The sequence below is a fragment of the Magnolia sinica genome, chromosome 2 (genome assembly GCF_029962835.1).
Source record: "Magnolia sinica isolate HGM2019 chromosome 2, MsV1, whole genome shotgun sequence".
NCBI classification, from domain to species: Eukaryota; Viridiplantae; Streptophyta; class Magnoliopsida; order Magnoliales; family Magnoliaceae; genus Magnolia; species Magnolia sinica.
Genome location: NC_080574.1, coordinates 21,165,991 through 21,187,873, shown reverse-complemented (window position 1 = coordinate 21,187,873; position 21,883 = coordinate 21,165,991). Strand labels below are relative to the sequence as shown.

Sequence of the window (21,883 nt, the reverse complement as noted above, 5' to 3'; positions counted from 1 at the left end):
GAGTCAATCAATCATCTTTTTGTGCATTATCCTTTTGTTTCTAAAGTTTGGTTCCACTTTCTGTGTTTGTTGCACACGGATTGGATGGTGTCGAGGATTGTGGAAGATTTTTTGTGGGCTTGGCATCGGAGTTGGGAAAGCCGGAAAAGCTAAGTGGAGGCTGATTCTCATGGCAGTCCATTGGGTTACTTGGGAAGCGAGGAATGGAAGGTGTTTTCGGAATGAAGGGGATGTATGAGGTGATCAGAAAATATCAGAGGGCTCTTTTTGAATTGGGTTGTTTATGTAAATGCCGGTTTCGCCGCGAATCTATTTGGTTCTTTTTAATTTCTGTTGGGTTTGTATTCTTTTCCTGCTTTGGCTGGTTCTTTAATAAAATTTGTTGTCACATCTCCAAAAAAATAAAAATAAAAATAAAAATTATCACCTTGATTTTTGTGCTAGAGAATTTTGATCATGGATTAGAATGATTATTGTATGGAATCCACGTACCATATAGTCCAACTATCTTGTTAGTGGAAAAAAGTTTGCGTTTCGATATGGATTCTATATATCCAAGCACACCTTTAGGGAACCATTCACTAGCTCCGATAAATGTGGAACTCATACACTCCCACATCTAGCTTCTCTACTTTGAACCAAAGTCCAACAGTCTAAGCATTTAGCAAACAAACTTCCAATCAATATAGTGACACGCTTTTTTCCTTATCAAGCTTGCAATTGATATCGTCTTTGCCAGATTTATGTTTGGAGTCTGTGCATTCATTGGTGAAAAAGGTCCTGTCCAAAATCTGCATGCCATACACAAACAACTTATGCCTTCGGGATAATTCCCCCAAGGACCCAATGGAGCTTGGACACGAGGACCGGCCAGAATTTTGTAAGGGCCCCAGTGTGGCCAACAAGCCAAAAGTCTCTTAAACTCTATGTACCATCTTTCTTATGGACTTAAGGCTATGACAGAATCACCAATGTCCTTGTATGACCTTCCCTTCTTTAACATTCGGTGATGAAGGCAATAGGGAAGCCATTCGGGCCTAGAGATTTATCTTTGCGAAGACTGTTTAATGGCTCCCAATACTTCCTCTTCCTCAAAATGTCTTTCCAACCAACCAGTCTCTGGGTCTCTCTCTCTTTATTTTCTTATGTACAACTAAAAGTCTGAAAATGTTTATTCAAAAGGAGAAAAAAGCTGGAATACAACAACGAAGATCAAAATGAAGCAATCCCAAAAGAAAAGCACGATAACAGAGCGGAAAAGATGAAAAACTGGCTGAAATAAGAGCAATGAAAGAAAGACAACTATATTACACTCCTGTTACTAATGTGAAGGTATGGGCTAAGGGCCCCCATCTTCTGAAGACTATCAGCCTCTGAGTCTTCTATTTGATCAAAAGCATGGACATCCAGCTTGGGCAGTAACCAAACCTTCAACAGATAGCACTATAACAGGTTAGAGCAACCGTTAATGATCGCCTTGCAAATGGCATCTTTCTCCAATGTTTAGGAGGAATCTGAAAGATGATATCTTTACGTTCAAGGCTGTTAGCTCTTCTTTTTAAGTGTTATATCCCCCAGTGGGTGTGATAAAAATATTTGGGTCTTGGAATCTGATGGATATTTCTCAGTCAGATCCTTGTCGAAGGAATTAATGGAAGGAATACTGCTGCAATATATTCTGTTCTAGGGGCTGTGGAGTACTGCTGCCCCTTTGAAGATAAATGTTTTTGTTTGGGTGGCCTGCTTGCGTAAGCCATTAACGATTGATAATCTCGAAAGGGGGGTATGGCCGTGCCGAATAGATGTGTATTGTGCTGAATAAATGAGGAATCTGTGGATCATCTCCTTCTGAGATGTCCTGTTGCGGGTCAGGTTTGAAGCTTGATTCTTCAGCAGAACTTGGATCATGCCAGATTCTGTAGCAGATCTTGTTAGAAGATGGGGCATGAATGAGTGGAGTGTGGCAGACAGAATGCTTTGGAAGATGGCATGTCATGTGACTTTATGGGTTATATGGCTTGAAAGAAACATGAGTGTTCTCTGGAAAAAGGTCTTAAGCTAAAGGTTTAAGCAGCAAGATTTTCTGGATGATCCACTAGTGGTTCAAAGGTAATTCGATATTAAAGACAATTCCTCCAATTCTCTTATCCATGGATTTGAAAGTTCTCCAATGGAGTCCTTCAATCGAATCACCCAAGACACCATGGAAGCAACATCCAGTTGGGTATTTTGAAGCCAATTTTCATGGCTGCTGATTTGGTAATCTTGGTAATGCAGGGGCATTTTCACACCGGACTCGAGTGGGGTTGTCTATGGGATGCAGGGGCACACTCGGGGTGGGCGGCCCGTGTGGGGCGGGCCCCACCCGTATGAGGCGGGTGGCTCGTGTGAAGCGGTACCCATGTGATTTGGGGCCCACAAGGAGGGTTCGGCCGAGGTCCTAACCCATGAGATGTGGGGCCTAGGCTATGAGATAAAGGGATTGATTCGCCATGCTCTAATAGTTCGAGCTTTTAGAGCAAGTGGTTAATTGTCCTGCATCAAATGGAGCACATTAGGGGTGGGTGGCCCATGTGAGGCGTTACCCATGTGATGTGGGGCCCATGAGGGGGGTTCGGTCGAGGTCCTAACCCATGCAACGTGGGTGGCTCGTGTGAGGTAGGCCCCACTTGTGTGAGGTGGTACCCATGTGATTTGGGGCCCACGAGGAGGGTTCGGCCGAGGTCTTAACCCATGAGATGTGGGGCCTGAGCTATGAGATAAAGGGATTGATTTGCCATGCTTTAACAGTTCGAGCTTTTAAAGCAAGTGGTTAATTGTCCTGCATCACCTGGCTTAGTCTTTATTGAGAGTTTTGTCAAAACCATCTCGTGGATAACCTCTTGTAATTTTCCAGTCCTGCTGGAATTTGTGACACTAAATTTGCTGAGGCAGCTGCGCTTCTCCAAGTTATCAAATTTTTGGCTGAGAAGAATATATTTAAGGCATTAGCGGGAGAGGGTTCGACAAATGCAATAGCTTGGGCATCTTCGGCCATGGAATCTCTCATATTCTCTGCATGAAGTCTGGGACCTGTGTGCATGAAGGCCAATAGCATTTGCTCATGTGGGAAGAGCAGAGAATGAGGCAGCGGATAACCATGCTAAATCTGGGGTTTTGAGACAATGGTTGGTGATTTTCTACTGGAGTTGGGATGTCCCTATTGGAGGGTGAGGTTTGAAGTAGATGAAGTTGGGTCACCACATGGTGTGTTTTGTTCTAGCTGGCCCCGGTTGTGATTCAGGCCATTGTTTTGTTTTATTGGTAGTTCGTCTTTTAATAAAGTTCAGTTTACTCTTAAAAAGCACATCTTTTTCATTAGTTCTCTCCTCATTGACTTAAAGTTTGTGGATGTGGTTACTTCTCCCATTGGTAACACCATGCAAAAAAAATGTATTTTGCCACCTTCTTTTAACCACACTGCCCTAGAAATCTGCCACCATTTGATTTCTTATTTCATTTTCTTCCCCAAATCAAGCTTGAGGAATTGTTGCTCCACCATATCTTCATCAGATATGGGTTCCTCTTCTTCTTTTCTGTTGACAGTCCGGATGGTCTCCTAAACCCTAATCTTCTCTTTTTCTACGAGCCACTGTGTTCCTTGTTCCAATCTTTCATCTCCCCTTTAAGGAGCTCTAGCTTCATCATGAGCAAGTGCGCCCAAACCTCCACAATAGAAGTGGTCTACCACTATCCTCTAGGAATGAAATCATTTTCTTCTAAGCACAAGAGCTCGAACCAAAAAGGCGTCCCTCACATGATTCCATGGATAGTGATAAAAAACAGGTTGGGGCATACCACGGATTGATTCTTCGCAATCAACGGACACTAGGAACTTGTAGATCCTTCACATAGCTGGTCTTTTTGGTTGATTGGATCACATGAATTTGTCCCCAATAAGTGGGAAATCAATGAAATATGCCTTTCCAGCCATTCAGAAAACTTTCACATGCTTGTAATATTGGACTCGTTGAGCTTCCCATGAGGAAACCGAGTCACAATGAATTACCACCTATGTACCATGGCACATTCCATTTTCAGCTGATGCTGTTCAATTCATCTCAAACTGCGGCTGGCAGCTATGATCATTAGGTCCATATACAGCAGTGAAGGCCCATCTTCGATCTGAGCTAGCACTTTTGAAGAGAACTGAGACAGAAAAAACCCAGCTCAACAGTCCTCCTTAACCAACATGTCAGAGTCCCATATCACCAGAATACCTCCCGATACACCAAAAGGCACTCAATGAGACCTAATGAATGACATTGCTTAACTCCCCAAACTGAAGAGATAAGATTCCCATCCCATATCACCATACGTTTGTTTTTCTCTCCTGGAAGTTTGTGAAGTGAATTTTCTGCTGCTTGAAAAATTGCTTAATCTGGCTTCTTTTGTTCGGAGATCCCATCCCTCTAATGTTCCATGACAAGATCTTCATTTAACACCATTAGCATTCCCTTTCCCAGATTGTTAGCCTTTATGCCTTTGCTGGAAGGGCCCTTGAATAAAGGGCTGTCCACCATCTCTACACTAGTACTTCTTGTTACATCCGTCATTTATCATAATTTATCTATGAGGATAGGTTGAGTGCCATGCTTGGTATGTTTAACAGAGATTTGGCTCTTCTTAGAGTTATTAAATTTCTCATCTCTTTCACGAAATTAATAAGTTCCTTTTAACGAGATACCACAACTCTGCCTATGCCTTGGATAGTATCCCAAACCCACTTTTTGATATGTGACCTGGAAGAATCCATTTCTGCCATAGACCTCGAAACATGATCTGTCTTCTCAAGATTGTCAGAATTCTTATCCATTGTTGCCTGACTGGGCAAGCAACATTCTGCATCCATACCTGGAATGGACTCTGAACAGAACGAGGAGTTGTTGCAATTGTACTCTCATTCAGCTTCCATCTTCACTCGAACAGCTTTAGGACTCCCTTCTCCACCCAAGCTGCAACTTCCCACCTTAGGGTCACCACCAATCCCTTAATTTCAATGGCTGAATTTTCTTGCCCTGTCCATGGAGGGCACTCCTTAGCAGAAACTGGATTAGAAGGAGGACTGTGGTATCATCTTTCAAAGAGTTTTGATCTGAGCTATCTACAACACCCAAATTACCCTCAGCACTCCTCATCCAGTGATGTGAGATCCCATCCCTCTAATGTACAGGACTGTCGTATCACAGCCTTCCACCTGTGTTAGTCCCATAACACGAGTCATACAATAAGTATTGACAATTGGCTCGTTAGGCTGCCAGTGTGAATGCATACATGCTGAAGATCCACTGCCTGTTACAGGATTGCAGAGCGTCAATGTCAGATGAAATAGCTTCAGTGCTCCCCTCCTCACTATTGTTAAGAACCTCAAGTTCTGGACTCCTTTTGTGCTGGCATGTAGTCAAACTGACACCTGTCCCTGTTGGGTGAGGAAGTAAAAGCCCTTCCAAGCTTCGAAAATGATGACAGCTTAGTTACATGTTCACCATTCCTCAACTGCCACCTGTCCCCACCCATTGGATTCTTTGGAATGCAGACCACCAATTCCCGAACTCCTCCCTCCACAGAAATCTCCTCAGACAGTGGCTAAGAGTTTTCACCCACCAACTTCCCTGTTAGATGTAATTAAGTAGTAGTAGATTGAAAGAGAAAATAAAGCAACACAAGGAACATAATGAGGACTTAAAAAACTATGCAACAAAAGGAACAACCTGAAGGTAAAGCAACAAAGTTGCAGAACCACATCACCCTCCCAACACATGTCCACACACAGCAGTTAAGTAAAATGGTTACTGATCTGCAGTTTCCTTCAGTGCATCTGTTGGGTCACTGGATGGATGAAAGATGTATTGAAATGTTTATCTGCAGAATGTGTTATGATATATTTAGTTTATAGGATTTTTTTTTTTTATAAATTTCGTAGGGATTGTTATACTTCATTTTAATTCAAGGAAACTTGATTAGTCATGTTTCATGGTAGTACTACTTTTTGATAAGAAACGGAAAGGAAACCGTGATTGGTGATTGCTTAACTTATTATTAAATAAACCAGCTCTATAAAACCCACGTTTATAGCACAAGAGCTCGTCCTCTATATCAATCTCCAAAATCCTGTGATTATGTAACTTGGTGTTTGATTTGATCACTTCTAGCAATGTAAGAGAAAGGTTCTGTCTGGTTTCGATTTCTAGTGTTCTTTGAAATTTCAGTGATGAACTTACTTGCTTATTCTATGATTTATATTTCAAAGGACTTGTAAGGACAACACGGATAAGGGATTTGCTGACTGCTTGATACCTCAAGAAAAGTCAAATGCAGAGATTAATGCGGAGTTGGAAATATCAGATGCGTCTTGTGAGGAAGATTCCTGCAGTGCGCGTCCAAGTTCTAAAGGATTTGAACGGAGGCAGTTAGCAGGTATATGATTTTTAGTTGCATTATCACTTTGCGCTGATATCAGTTTGGAACTTAATGTGTGTTCTATATAGTGGACTAAAGGTTTTGTAGTTCCTCTTTCTTGTTTCCAACACTTCTTGTTACTGCTTCAGCTTCGCAGCAGGCATCTTGGATGCTTATCAAGCACAATCTGTTTCTGCACCGTAGTTGCAAAACCCAGACTATTGATGAGGTTTGAACTAATTACATATAATCATGTGACATTGAATCTAATATTTGTTATCTATTTTCATCTGCTTTCTTGCCCTTTTTATTAGATGTATAAACAGTTCAGATAATCTTTGGTAGCAGGATATCTGATAGATGCATAATGATCGGAAGTGAAATTGGCTATATATCCTTTTTGTAAATAACCGTTCATTTTACCAAAGATATAAATAATGTTTCAGTTTATTAACATTTTTTATTTCCATTCATTTGAACTAGGTAATGGTTTGCCACTGCAAACCACCTTTAGATGGCAGTTTGGGTTGTCGAGATGAATGCCTAAACCGAATGCTTAACATAGAATGTGTTCAAGGGACCTGCCCATGTGGGGACCTTTGTTCAAATCAGCAGGTCGGTTAGCTACTGCCTTTTTTTTAATACCTGTTTTTGTACATAAATGTCATAACTTGCATCCAAATTTCTTCTATCAGTTCCAGAAACGCAAGTATGCCAGATTTAAGTGGTTCCGCTGTGGAAAGAAAGGATATGGGCTCCAGTTGCAGGAAAATGTTTCTCAGGGGAAATTTCTTATTGAATATGTTGGGGAGGTACTTTGCAATTGGTTTAAATGCCTTATGCAGTCCATTATATTCATTTCCAGTCCATTATATTCATTTCGGCCTCAGTGTGTGCAGTGCAATTTTGGAATTATTAGGAAAGTGAATTGGACTAGCAGCTTTCTTTACACTGTGATGCGGGACAGAATAATCTAACCTAATATGATGCCATGAAATTAAAAGACATTAATTAGAGCAATGGAGCGACAAAATAAAGCTAATTTACCATAAATTCAGAAATTTCAGATTAATGATATGTCCAAATCCAAGTCTATGACAATCCCGCAATGCGAATCTCATAAATTACTGATTAACCATGACCTATGGGAGATAGAACCCCCATTCTAGCATAGGGTTAAATATGAATTCAATGAAAATCATGTGTCTTGTACGAGTTTTGACATGCTTGGGTGGTTTAAAGGTTAGGGAATGTGGGAAATGGGTTTGGGGTATCTAGGCATAGAAGAATTAGGGTTGGAACATTAGGGTTCAGGTTTTGTGAGGTTTTGGATTGGGATTTCAGATTTTGGGTTAAGGGTTTTAGGACTTGCGGTTTTTAGAATTGCGAATATAGGTTTTAGGTTGTGGGAAGGATGAGGGACTTTTAGATTTTGGGGATTTGGGTTTGGAAAAATTGAGAATTTTGGAATTTGGGAATTTTAGGGTTAGGATTTGGTGAAATTAGTTTAGGGGTTTTGAAGAAGGAAGCAAAGGGAAGGGAATAGCGTTCATGACGAAACGAGGGGCCACTGTATAAGGCTGTTTGTACAGACAACCGTACTTACATGCGTTTGTACGTCCATACAGACAACAGAGGATGACCGACTGTGGTTGGTTTGGGCTTGGTATGGGTCGATTTAGGTTTTGGACAATAACAAAGAAGGAAAAAAAAAAAAAAGAGAGACAAAAATGAAGAAAAGAAGAGGATGAGAGAAGATGATACCTTGTTGAAGAGATTAAAATAGAAAAGATAACTATGGAATCTCTCCCCGTAGTTTCTCACTACTAATCCAATCACGGGATGAATTTTTTTTACTCAATCTCAAAGCAAAAGGAGAGAAATCTCTTTCATTCATAACATGCATTAAAAGTTGTTCCTGACTCCCTAAGACCTTTTACAAAAAGGCGCTCGCAGATAAGATTCTCAACATTAAGACACTAAATGAATTAAAAGTTGTTCCTGACTCCCTAATCTCAAGACAAATATGAGGTATAACAAAAATAACGAAACATGTAAACAAACTAAACAACTAAACTATTTCGTAGCCCATGGGGGTCTACGACCAAGATGTCCTATGTGATGGTCCAACGGTCCGATCATCGTGTCCACTTGATTCAACGGTTCGATGTGTCCATCAAGCTCCTATATGCAGCCCACGTGCATTTTTCCAGTGTGGGGTCCTCAAATATGTACGAACATGCACGTGGGGTCTTCAATGTGGCTAGGAATGTGAATTGGGCTAAGTGGGCCACATGTAATGGTTGTTTAGCCATAATAAGACTGGCTTAGCTCTCCTCTTTGGTATGGTGCTCGGCTGTCCTCATTACTATGTTTATTCTTTTCTTATATGTTTATGCTTCCAATCCTCCTACACTAACATTTTATCCTCTTGGATGACTGATGAATGTTAAAACTTAATCTAGATAATATGATTTGCATGGTTTTGGGTTTTTCTAATTTTTTATCCAACCAGGTGCTTGATTTGCATAGTTATGAAGCTCGACAGAGGGATTACGCTGCTAGAGGTCAAAAACATTTCTACTTCATGACATTGAATGGAAGTGAGGTTTGGCATTCTGCGCCTATGGTTCATATCTTAAAATTCTCCTGCGATATATATATATTTGTATCAAACACTATGGAATAAATTTCACATTTTTATATATTCGGATGCTGATCATTCTTATGAACATGGGGCTAAGAAAACTTTTAGGAAGAGCTATGTTGTTAATCTTTGTTCAGCATTAGTATTTAAGAGCTTTAATGATTTAGGCACAGCATAAACCTTCATTAAGCATCACTGTGGTCTTCACAATCAGAGTAATTGAGCCTATTGCTCTACATGCGTAGCTCTCAAAACCAATGTGCTGCATTGCAGATGACGTGCAGATTAGATGCAAGAAGATTTCTTCTTCTGTTTTTCGTTTTTTGTTTCCGTATGCATAAAGGATAAGCAAACTAGGGATGACAACAGGCCAGGCTTGGGCCAGGCCGAGGTTGGTCCAAGCTATGCATAAGGGATAAGCAAACTAGGGATGACAACAGGCCAAGCTTGGGACTGCCCGAGGTCTTTCCGACCCTGGCCTGCAAAGCAGAACTTAGGCCTGAGCCCAGCCTGGGTCCATGACAGGTCAAAACAAATGAGCTGGAGCTTGGCTTGAGATGTTCATAATCCCGACCAGTACGTGCTATGTAGTAAAACAGTAACGGCTCTACTGTATTTCACTTCTACTGCCTCTACTGTATCATCAGTGAAGCAAAATACCGATATTGTCTTTTTTGTAAATAGCAAGATTGAGACTCCCACATCAAACAGAGGAAATACATGTCCCTTGACTGAGCATGTGCACCCCATACTTCGGTTTTAAATTTGAATAGTGGGGTCCTTCGTTCAATAATCCAGACCATAAGGGATAAGCAAACTAGGGATGACATCATGACAACAGTCCAGGCTTGGGCCAGGCTGAGGTCTGTCCAACCCTGGCCCACAAAGTAGAACCTAGGCCTGAGCCCATGACAGGTCAAAACAAATGAGCTGGAGCTTGGCTTGAGATGTTCGTACTGTGCCCAAGACTAAGCTTGAGCTTGCTGTTAACCCATCATTACTTTGGGGGGGCTACAAATCAGATGATTAGGAGCATCTCGTCCATGCTTATTTAAAAGTTTTCATCCATGGTATAGGCAATAGAATGGACTGTCCCAAATGACTATTCATCATTCAGTATGTGCTATGTAGTTAAACAGTAACGGCTCTACCATCTTTCACTTCTACTGCCTCTACTGTATCATCAGTGAAGCAAAATACCAATATTGTCTTTTTGGTAAATAGCAAGAGTGAGACTCCCACATCAAACAGATGAAATACATGTCCCTTGACTGAGCATGTGCACATCGGTTTTAAATTTGAATGGTGGGGTCCTTCGTTCAAAAATCCAGAGCATTACTCTGTTGGCCCCGCCATGACTGACCATGACCCAAAAACATCCTCCACAGTCCTTTGATTCGTGGCCTATAAATAGACAGTTAAGAAGAGAATGTAGAAACAGTTCACATCCAAGTTAAAAAGATAGAAATAATGGTTGGATTCTCCCAATCTGGGAGCATTTGGGGCATATTCCATCTAGTCTTACTGTGGGTTTTCAATTGAAAAAGAACGTTACTTTCGTCTTTGTTCTTTTTTCCTCCTTTCTCTTCGCCTTCTTTAATCCTCAACCAATGCAACCGTTACTTGAGGGAGGGAGGGAGGGAGGGAGATGAAGCTAGATATGCCAGCTCGAGGGGAAACTATGACTATGAATTTAGGGAGGGAGGGAAGGAGAGGAAGGGCCTGATATGCCAGCCCGATGGGAAACTATGAGGTTACATAAGGAAGAAACTACGTGCATGGTGGGAACGAGGTCCAAGAGAATATTTGAAGACCCACGTTTCCTTGGTGTTCCATTGTGGCATCCTCTGCACCCAAATTAGATGAAAGTAGCACACAGCTTTAGCGCCATGGTTGTGCGTCCAGTGTGTGGCATGTGCGTGTTGGTCATAAGTGTCTAAAACCTCGAATAACAATGCTGCTGGCGTGTTATAATCTCTGCGGTAATTTTTTTCTTACCAGAAACAGAAACCTCTCTACAATAACTTCCTTGACATGTGTTTTTATTTACATGCTTGTTCTCTTTGTGAATCCTTCCAATTTTGGTTGGATTCTGTATGGTTCAACCCCATCAGCTCTTATCAGAAAAATTGGGATTCTGTCATTTGCTGGGAGTTGGTTTTCTCTTAGTTCCTTTTCCTAAACATTGTTGAGCATGCAAAACTCTTAGTTGTTGCTTTTCGTTTGACTTGGGGGTTGAAGGGAACTTCATTAATTTGCCTCTAAATGAAAACTTATGTTTGAGAGGTTTGCTAGCAGGTGTAATTCCAAGTTTCAAGGTGCTTTTGTTGAGGGTCAGCATTTTCTAGATAGCACTCTAATAGCACATGAATGTCTAGACTACAGATACAGGGAACAGTTGAGAGGCGTTGTTTGTGAGCTGGATATTGAGAAAGCTTACAATCACGTGGACTGATTTTTTGGACCAATTGCTTGGGAGAATCAGTTGCGGGGTGATGTTGGAGGGGTTGGGGGAAGGAGTGTATTAGTTTAGCTAGATTCTCAATAATGATTAATGGATCACTGAAAGTTTTTTTTTTTTTTTCAAAGTTTGAGTGGAATTAGGTAAGGTGACCTGCTTTTCCCCTTTTGCGGCGGTAGTAGAAGCGTTGGGCAGAATGCTGGAATGTGAGCAAGAGATTGGTCTTTTCAGTGGTTTCTATGTTGATATGATGAGCCCCCCAATTTCTCACCTTCAGTTTGCCAACGACACACTTCTGTTTTGCGATGCTAAGGCGGATATGGTGGAAAAGTTGAGGATGGTTATTCGATGCTATGAAGTTGTGTCGGGTCTGAAGGTGACTATTGCCAAGAGTGCCGTGTTGGGTGTTCGTATGCCTAGGGAGGATCTCATGCAATTAGCTAGTTGGTTTGGGTGTGAGGCAGGATTATTCCCATCCACCCATCTTCGACTACCTCTTTGTTTCATCAAACTGATGAAACACCTATGGGACATAGTAGTGGAAAGGGTTCAAAGTAAATTATCTAGGTGGAAGTGTATCTTTTGCTTGGGTCACATAACTCTCATAATAGCAGCACTACCAAATTTGCCTATCTACTTCATGTTGCTTTTTCGTTGTTCGAAGTCGTTGCTGGTGAGGCTGGATAGGACGAGGCGTGATTTCTGTGGCTGGGTTTGGAAGGAACAAACAAGTTCCACTTGTTAAGATGGGTGACTATTGCCAAGAGTGTGATGTTGGGTGTTCGTATGCCTAGGGAGGATCTCATGCAATTAGCTAGTTGGTTTGGGTGTGAGGCAGGATCATTCGCATCCACCTATCTTCAGCTACCTCTTTGTTTCGGCAAACCGATGAAACACCTATGGGATATAGTAGTGGAAAGGGTTCAAACTAAATTATCTAGGTGGAAGTATTGGTATCTTTTGCTTCGGGTCACATAACTCTCATAAAAGCAGCATTACCAAATTTGCCCATATACTTCATGTTGCTTTTTCGTTGCTCGAAGTCGTTGCTGGTGAGGTTGGATAGGACGAGGCATGAATTCCTTGGCTAGGTTCGGAAGGAACAAACAAGTTCCACTTGTTAAGTTGGGAAGAGGTGTGTAAATCCTCCAATGATGAAGGGGCACTAATTAGGGATTTGGGGGTGATGAATAAGGCACTGTTGGGGAAATGGTTGTGGAGGTTTGGGACGGAGGAAGGTACATGATGGAGGGATACAATTGTTAGCAAATATGGATGCGTCGTGGTAGGATGGTGCATTAGGGATTCCTCCACTTATAGATCCTCGATAATTTGGAAAGTGATTGTTTCAGTAAAGTCAAATTTTGTGGAAGGGATTGGTTTTGCCCTTGGGGACGGAGAATATTCGCTTTTGGGAGGACGTGTGGATTGGGGAAATGCCTTTGCAATCTTTGTTTGTGAGAATTGCTCGCAAGTCCATGGCTTGCATTATTTCATTTGCACCCTTGTGCCAAGTATTCCTCTTTGAGGAAGAGGTGCTAAAATTGGGTTCGTTACCAAACCATATACATCTATGTCGCTTAGTAAGTGGGGAAATGGATCAGATGATCTGATGAAAGGATAAATTTGGGTACTTCTTAATGCGATCCTTCTATAAAATGCTCCATAAGCAGAGAACTGGTGGTTGAACTCAATAATACTAAGCATGTGTGGTCTTACGGTGTTCCATCAAGGATTGTAGCCTTTGGATGGCTAGTTGGAAGGGAAAGGGTTTTGACAGTGGATAATCTCTAGAAACAGGGGATGATATTACCTAATGTTGGTATGATGTGTGTCGCAAGCTCCAAATTGGCCAATCACCTTTTCCTCCAATGCATGTTTGCTCTCAAGGTGTGGAATGGTTTCTTAACCAAATTCAATCTCTTGGGTCATGCCAAGTTCTGTTGCTAGTGGCATGGCATGGAGGTAGGGAAGGTGGTGAGGGCAATATGGTGGTTGTGCTTGTTAGCTGGCCTTTGGACCATTTAGGAAGAGAGGAGTGGGAAATGTTTTCGATATGCAAACCACAATTTTGATCGGGTGATAGTAAGGGTGATGGATTTTATTATTGAATGGGGTTCATGTATTGATGGGGAGTATGATTGTATTTTTCTTTTGTAAGTTGTGATTTGCGCCTCCTCCGCACCTGTCTAATAAAATTACCGTTACCTTAGGAAGAAGGAAAAGCTCATGTTTGTAGTTCATGATGTTAGTGTTCTCCTGTTTCTCTAGATTTGTTCTATTATATTCACTTTGGTCTGTAAATTGATGTGTCTTGTATTGAATTCAGGTAATTGATGCATGCGCTAAAGGAAACTTGGGGCGTTTTATCAATCATAGTTGTGACCCGAATTGCCGAACAGAAAAGGTAGAAGCTTTCCTGCATGAGAAAACCTCTTTGTAACCTACATATTCACTGACATGTTTTTTTTCGGTATTCCCATTTGAGTAAGGTGAGGTCATAATCTGTTAATAAGCCACTGTTTTTTGAGTTCAATATTAATCTAAGCTTTTCTGAAGCATGCTTGATCTGAAATTGCTGACTGGAGTTACCTATTGTTTCCATATAGTAATATTGAGTGAAGCTTTATTCCACCTAGATCATTATAGGTATGTGCCATTGGCAGAAGATTTACATGAGATCTCTCTCACAGTTGAAAATATCTGGCAACTTTCTGTGCTGCCTTTTCTTTGCTGAACCTTGTTATAGTAGTTACATAACAAAACCCCTTGTCTTTGCTATTGGGTGTGATTCTGGATACTATGCTGTGGTTCTAACTGATTTAGGTTTTCAGCTTATGTTTCAAGTATAGACTGACGGAGTGGAGTGATTCAGGTTTTTGAACAGTTCACTTGTTGCTATCGGGTCTGCTGATTGTTTAAGCTGGCTGGTAAAATGTAGTAAAATTGATAGTTTGGGAAGTCTCCAACCTATCTAGAGGATGGCCATTTGTTGAAGTGCAACTTAGAGGAGCACTGCCTGCCTGTAGGGAAGTAAACTAAGCAGATTGAGTGAGCAAATCTTGGGGTGACTGAAGAGGAATTTTGTGGTCCTACTCATCAGCAGTTCGGCTTTCTGATGCAAACAATTCTCTGCTTGTAGGACTGCAGTTTGGTGATCAAGGCTGTTAATCTTGACACTTTGATAGGGGTTTATCTGAAAACCAGCCACATTAGAAGATTCAAACCCTTTCAGTTGGACCATTTCCTATTGACTCTGAACTGTTATATATCTTCTCCTTGACTGTCAAATTGTAGCTTGTAGGCCATTGATCAAAGGATTGTAATCTTCCAGTCTGGAAGCTTAAAACGTCATCCTCCATACACAGCGAGTAATGTTAAATCAATGTTTTGGATCTCCAGTCCATGGTACCACATGTTTGGAATCCACATCAAACATGCATCGGGCTGCACCATCTACCTTTGTCGAATTAACTATTTGTTTGGAAACAGATGGAAAATACAATTGTAAACTCTTTTGGTTATAATAATTAGAAAGCTGGCAATTCATCTTTGGGACAAGGTCATTAAGAAGGTCGAGAGGAGATTAGCTTGTTGGCAAGGCTGGTACATTTCATTGGTTGGTCATTTAAGGCTCATCAAGACAACATTCTCCAACATACCCATCTACTTTATGTCCCTTTTCAAGTGTCCCGCTTCCATGCTTGCTAGACTGGAAAAGTTTAAGGTGCGGCTTCTTGTGGAGGGGCGCCAGCGAAGGTAAAAAGTTCCATCTTCTTAAATGGGAGGAAGTTTGCAATTGCAAGCCTAAGGAGGGAGGGGCAAAAATCAGGCCTTTAGGAGCCATGAACATTGCTCTGCTTGGCAAGTGGATTTGGAGATTTGAAGTGGAAGAGGGAAGACTTTGGAGAGAGGTGGTGTTAAGTATGGTACTTAGAATGATGGTTGGTTTGTGAGGTCTTCCTTATATCGGGCATCCTCTATGTGGAAGGCAATCGCGGTGACTGAGCACTTCGTTCGGAAGGGCATTTTCGGAAGGGATGGACTTTGCACTCGTTTTTAGGTCGATGTTTGGTGCGGCGACTCGGCGTTGCAAGTCCGTTTCCCCAGTATTGTGCATCTTGTGCCTGATCGTTTCGTTGTGGTGGCGGATTGCGTTTCTTATGTTGCTGACGCGAAAGTTTGGGCACCTCCTTGCAGGAGGAATCTCACAGATGCAAAAGTTGGGGAGTTCGCTAGTCTGTTGGATGTTCTACAAAATGCCAAGATTGATGTTCAGGAGGCCGACTCCCTTTATTGGGTAGTCAGCCCATCCAAGAGATTTTTTGTTAAAGTCTCTTTTCGCCATGGTTTCAAAGCCTCTGAGTTCTCTCTCCTCATCCATTTCATCATCGGTTTTATGGCGCCCCCCCTCATGTTGCTGTTTTCCTGTGGTTAGCATGTAGGTAGAAGTTTTTGATGATCGACAAACATTTGCCTGATGTGTATGACTTCGGATGAGTTAATTGACCATCTCTTTATTCATTGAGCCGTCGTTGTCAAAGTGTGGAGCCACTCCTTATTGAAGTTTAATATGGCCTCAACGATGCTGGCTTCAGTAGGGGATCTTTTATGGGCTCGGCATGTTAGCAGAGCTGGGAAGATCGGGAAAGTGCATTGGCGGTTGCTAATTATGGCAGTCTTTTGGGCCATTTGGGGAGCAAAAAATGGTTGTTGTTTCAGGAACAGTACTGCGAGGGTGGGCGATGCCATCTTGAGAATGCAAGCCCTTCTTGTGGAGTGGGCTTAATTGTTGGTGGCTGGGTCGGTTGTTTTCTTTTGCATCTTTTGGCGATTGGGCGTTGTATTCTTTGCTCGCTTTTTGTGAGCTTTCTTTAATGAAGTGGTTGTTATAATAATAATAATGATGATGATGGTGGTGGATGACGATAATGATGATCATGATCATGATAATAATAATAATAATAAACGCTCCCAAGTTTGGATTATTTTATTGTTGTATGCATATATTTGTAGCCTATTTACCTGGTGTTTTAGCTTCGTTGAACACGTGGAATGTTCCTTCAGAATTAGAAACATGTTCATATGGAGAATCCAACTCCTTATTGGGTTGGTGAATAAAGTCGAAGAATTTGGTTTCAGTGAAAATTGGCCTTGAAACATATGGAACCAGTAATATGAGAAAAATCTCTCTCAGCTTTCCATCAAGTTCCTCAAAAACATAGTGACTTGGCATATGCTAAACATATGTGAAATAGTGGCTCCTCAAAACCACTGTTGCCACAATCTCAGTGATTTTGAGGCCGGCGAGTTGACTGGATGGCTTGCTCTCTTGGAGGGTGTTCTTCCTTCCCAGGAGGCTAAGGATGCCCCCTATTGGCGAATTGACAAATTGGGAATTTTCATTGTTTGCTCTTTTCTTAAGGTGATCCAAGGGGCTGGGTCCGAGATTAATTATTGTTTCCCAAGCCTCAATTGGTGCTATCGGACCCCGCCGAAGGTGTTGGCTTTTGCCTTGTCTTGTTGGTAGGAAGAAATTCTAACTATAGACAATCTCTGCAAAAGAGGTATAATCTTACGCAATGTGTGCCTCCTTTGCAAGCAAAACGAAGAATTAGTGGATCACATGTTCCTTCACTGCCCTTTTGCGGTAGGGTGGGCTCTCATTCTTTGAAGGTTATTTGGGTAATGGCATACTCTATTAGAGACATGTTTCTTTCCTGGCATGGGGGTATGGATCTCTTTGATCGTCAGAAAGAAATGGCAGCTGGCCTTGCTAGCTGCCTTGTGGTGCATATGGTGGGAGAAGAATGATTGATGCTTTAGGGATATTAGTCACCCTTTGGATCACATTGCTTCTAGAGTGTTCTCAATGATTAGGGATTGTGACTTTTGACCAGGGGGCTAGTTTGTTGTATTTTTAGTTTTTCGCCTTCGCTTTTATTGCTTTGCCTTTTGTTTTTCTTTGCTTGGCCCTAGACCCTTTAATAAAGTAATCCTTCCAAAAAAAATAAAAATGAAAATGCTAAATGTGAATAACATCCTGTCAAAATTAAGCAAAGGCAATCTGGAAAGAAATGGTTTTGGTTGTCTGGGGTTACGACTCAAACCAAGCTTTATTCATATTGAAAGGGATGTGATTTGTATTTGTATCCTAAAAGCAATGATTCATGAATCCGGGTATATGGTTTTCGAACATTTACCGGAGACATGGAATTCTTTATGTTCTTGTGGATTTTCCTTGGACCTCAATATCTTAAGAATGTTCTTCTTTCTTGCTATTTTCAGTTTGTTCCCAAGTGTGACTTTGTTTGTAGTCTATACACCATGTATATATATATATATATATATATATATATATATATATATATATATATATATATATATATATATATATATCTTGAAAGATGAAATTTTATTTGACCGAAGAAACAAGCAAACAAAACAACCTAAAGAAAAACAAACAAAAGAAAAGAAAAGCTAAAAATACATAGCGATCAAGTTTCTTGTGGTTATTGTTTGGGGTATCCCCGATGTTATCGATAATATCCCTGATATTATCCGTATCTCTAGCTCGAAGGTACTGAAAACATTGAAAATATGTAAATATGTGTATTTTAGCATGTCCTGAAATATCATTGAAAAATTCCACCATTTCCCCCATGTTTCCCTAAATTTTGCCTAAGTCAGCGTTACATGCTTTTAAACCCTCGTTAAAGAGAATTAGAGAAATTTATTATATATGCGTCTTTTTTACAATTATTTGATTCCTAAATATGCAAATATGTGCATTTTAGCATCTCCTAAAGTTTCATTGAGAAATTCTACAATTTCTTTGTGTTTCTCCAATGTTTTGCTCAGTTAGTGATACATTTCAGGTTGTTAGTGACCCGTCACGGTTTGGGCGAATGGCTTCGGTCATGGGTTTGCTCTCCATAGAAACTAGTTCGAGTCCCCTCCCTGTGGATTACCCGATACATTTCAGGTTATTAGTGACCCGTCACGGTTTGGGCGAATGGCTTCGGTCATGGGTTTGCTCTCCACGGAAACTAGTTCGAGTCCCCTTCCCGTGGATTACCCGATGCACATGGTTGGCGGGTGATTGCTTGCACCCGCAGGGAATTGTCTCGCCTTGAAGGGGCGGGGACACCCTGTCATCATAAAAATAAAAAATAAAAGAATTTCGAGTATCAATGAATATCATTACATGTTTCCGTATCCCCAGTCAGTGATACATGTAATCAAGTTATTCTGTAATGGCACTAACAGTGTTCATAATGGCCACCACTGTTACCTTTACGATACGGGCTGTAACGACTATTATGGCCCCTGTAACGGACATTACGCTCTCTCTCTCTCTCTCTCTCTCTCTCTCTCTCTCTCTCGGAAAAACGAAAAACCCATATCAGCCCTCTAATGGATTGTACGGATCCGTTACAACCTTTATGGGGTTGTTTTGGGTCATTTTTTTCCGTAACGGCTGCTACGACTCCGTAACATGTAACGGTTGCCACCATTACTTTTATGTTACAGCCTTTACTTATAGCACACCATGCATGTAATACCGATACTACGAACACCGTGTTGTGGTGTTTGCCCCTTTTGAGTACCCTTTTGATAGAGCGCAATGAGCTGAATGAACCACGAGGGAACAAATCACGTTAAGCCTGGATCAAGTTACGAATGGGGATGCTTTTGGTTGGATTCAACAAACTAAATAGCTGGAACTGTTACTAGATTGGTCTGTAGGAAAGTCACAGTTTTGAGCAGATATGATGCAGGACATGAAAATTAGATATGATGTGCAAGATTTCAGGCTTTAGATCATAATAATTTAGAAACAATCACAATAATTCTACATCCCACATAAAGTCAAGCATTCAACAAGGGGAATCTACGAGGGTCCAAATCTACACTTGTTAGGGATGAATCAATTAAAAATTATAGACCAAACAATGCTCAAAGGATAGTAGATTCATCCACACATGCAAAGGATTATTTTCCAATCCAAGGGATTCTCACTTTTCAATTCAGGAAAACCTAGGGTTTCAAAAGTGGAATAGAACTTGGGGATTTGAGATGATCTAGGGTTAGGGTTATGGAAACAAGGTGAAAGAGGAGTGAAATAAAGACGAGAGGGAACCTGAGATCAGCCTACATGTGTAGACTACAAACTGGCCTGACGCACGTGCATGGATGGCTGCTCGCACGTGTGTGGGGCCCACGAATCTGGAATCGGCCAGCTAGGGCCTGGTCAGTCAGGGATGGGCCACCTTCCCTCCAAATTTCAGGCCAACGGATGATCGGTTTGAACACGGTGCTCTGCCGAAGTTTCAGCTCTCCTGCAGGGCCATATTCTGGAAATTTACTGTAGGGGAAAGATTAACTACCAACGTGGGTGGATTTGATGAGGGGATGGCTGAAGGAGATGTGCATATGGAAGGTAGGAGATGAGGAATATGGAGGGTAGGAGATGAGGGCGATTTGGGATGAGTGTGGCTTCGCACCACGGTAGTTAGCCCTTCGAAGAAGGGAGGGTTTCACACCCAATTAGGTTTCCACAGCTCAGAGAATTAGAGAAGCAAGAAAACGCAAAATTTTATTAATCATCTTCAATGAAAAAAACCCTACAAGGGGTTGCCTATTTATAAGAAAAACCTATACCTCAAAAGCCGCGCCATGTGTGGATACTATTGCTTAAAAGACGAAGTAATAAAAAATAACAACTAATCAATGCAATCTAAACTGTTCATGATGTTCCTAATAACAGTAATAAGCAAAACTCAAAGTCTTAGGTCACCTAGGGTAGTGGGCCACGATCATGAGATCCAATGATGGGATCCATATAATGATCGGGTCCATCCCAAGGAACCAAAACACAATCTTCTAACTAGGAGGCCGTCCATGGATGTCGTCATTGATCTAGATTGAAGGTGGGGCTCTCCTCCTTGTGTACGTGCTTAAGGGGGGGCGTGCGTGTGCGCGACATGTCCCCATCAAGATAAATAGTACCTTCAGAAATTATCCTCTATTTTGAGTAATATATTCTGTTCTCTGGTTTCTCAACTCCAGTAGGTAATAAGATGATGGAATGTAGACTTAGATGGTATGGTCATGTGCAACGGAGACCAAGAATTGTACCAATTAGGTGTCGGTACAAGTTGAAGGCTGTAAAAGGTAAGGGGAGGGCCCAAAAGGACGTGGGTGGAGATAGTAAGAGACTTGATGATCTATGGTCCAACTGAAGTTATGGCCCTTGATAGAGTGGAATGGTGGAAAAGGATTCATGTAGCCGACCCCAATTAGTTGGGATAGGGCTTAGATGATGATAATGATGATGGCGGGGAGTTTCTGAACTGTTTAAAACTTTTAATGTATTGTGATCTTTATGTGATTCTTTAACATGGCATGTTGAAATTTAATTCGTTGTGCATTTATCTTTCATTGTTCTTGTATCTCTTTAGTTGCTTGTCAATGTGACAAATATCACCGAGATATTGAACGCGATATTTTCACAAACCTTATGCAATATTATCACGTTGATATTGTGAGATTTTAAAAAAAATGGCAGTTTCAGTTTTTTTTTTTTTTTTTCCGCTCATTGCAGAATGATTACAATGTTAACATAAAGTTTAAACTGAGAAATTGCCAAGAATGAGATTTGTCACTATGGTTTCATGATCCCTTTTACCTAGTTGTGCTCCAGCTTTGGATCATGCTCCAGACTTTCGTTCGTGCTCCTGTTGCCTAGTTGTTTATACTTGCTAACATTTTGAGACAGATGCTTCCCTGCCTCCGCACTTGAATCTTTTGCTGCTTCCCATAACACTTCATGCAACTGTGTGCCCCTTTTTTCCTATTCTACTGAGATTGCTTTCTGTGTCTAAGAAATCAATGCCTTGTCCAAACTAATAAATGTATTTCATGATACAAGTGTTTCATTGTTGTCTTAATCCCAGGTTGTTCACTGATATATATTCTGCATGAAATTACATTTATCTTGACCCTGTTCATATTTTGCTGGGGCAGTGGATGGTGAATGGAGAAGTGTGTATTGGACTCTTTGCAATAAGAGATATTAAGAAGGTATTGTTTTCTATCTTGCTATTGCTTTCACATCAATCATCACTGTATATTGCTTCTCCATTTGAACTCGCAGTAATTATTGCTGGCATTGTCAATCCCTTGACTCATCCTTTACTGGCTCTTTCCTCTTATTCATTTTTAATGTAGTGTCTCTTGATGTTTGGAAAGTGGGGCTTGCATTTACCAGCTAACGTTCCCTGATTAGGTGTTCAGGAGCACGAGATTGGACGTCATAGCCTGGGCTTTGATCC

At 41.2% G+C, this 21,883-nt stretch overlaps 1 protein-coding gene across 1 annotated transcript in view; it reads left to right on the top strand.

Moving 5' to 3' along the window:
* LOC131236579 (uncharacterized) overlaps window positions 1-21,883 on the top strand; it is a 76,133-nt gene that overhangs the window by 10,154 nt on the left and 44,096 nt on the right. The window contains exons 4-10 of the mRNA XM_058233856.1: window positions 6,290-6,456; window positions 6,588-6,667; window positions 6,922-7,053; window positions 7,134-7,250; window positions 8,954-9,046; window positions 13,876-13,953; window positions 21,576-21,632. Of these exons, the coding sequence (XP_058089839.1) occupies window positions 6,290-6,456; window positions 6,588-6,667; window positions 6,922-7,053; window positions 7,134-7,250; window positions 8,954-9,046; window positions 13,876-13,953; window positions 21,576-21,632 (724 nt within the window). The remainder of the gene's footprint in view (window positions 1-6,289; window positions 6,457-6,587; window positions 6,668-6,921; window positions 7,054-7,133; window positions 7,251-8,953; window positions 9,047-13,875; window positions 13,954-21,575; window positions 21,633-21,883) is intronic.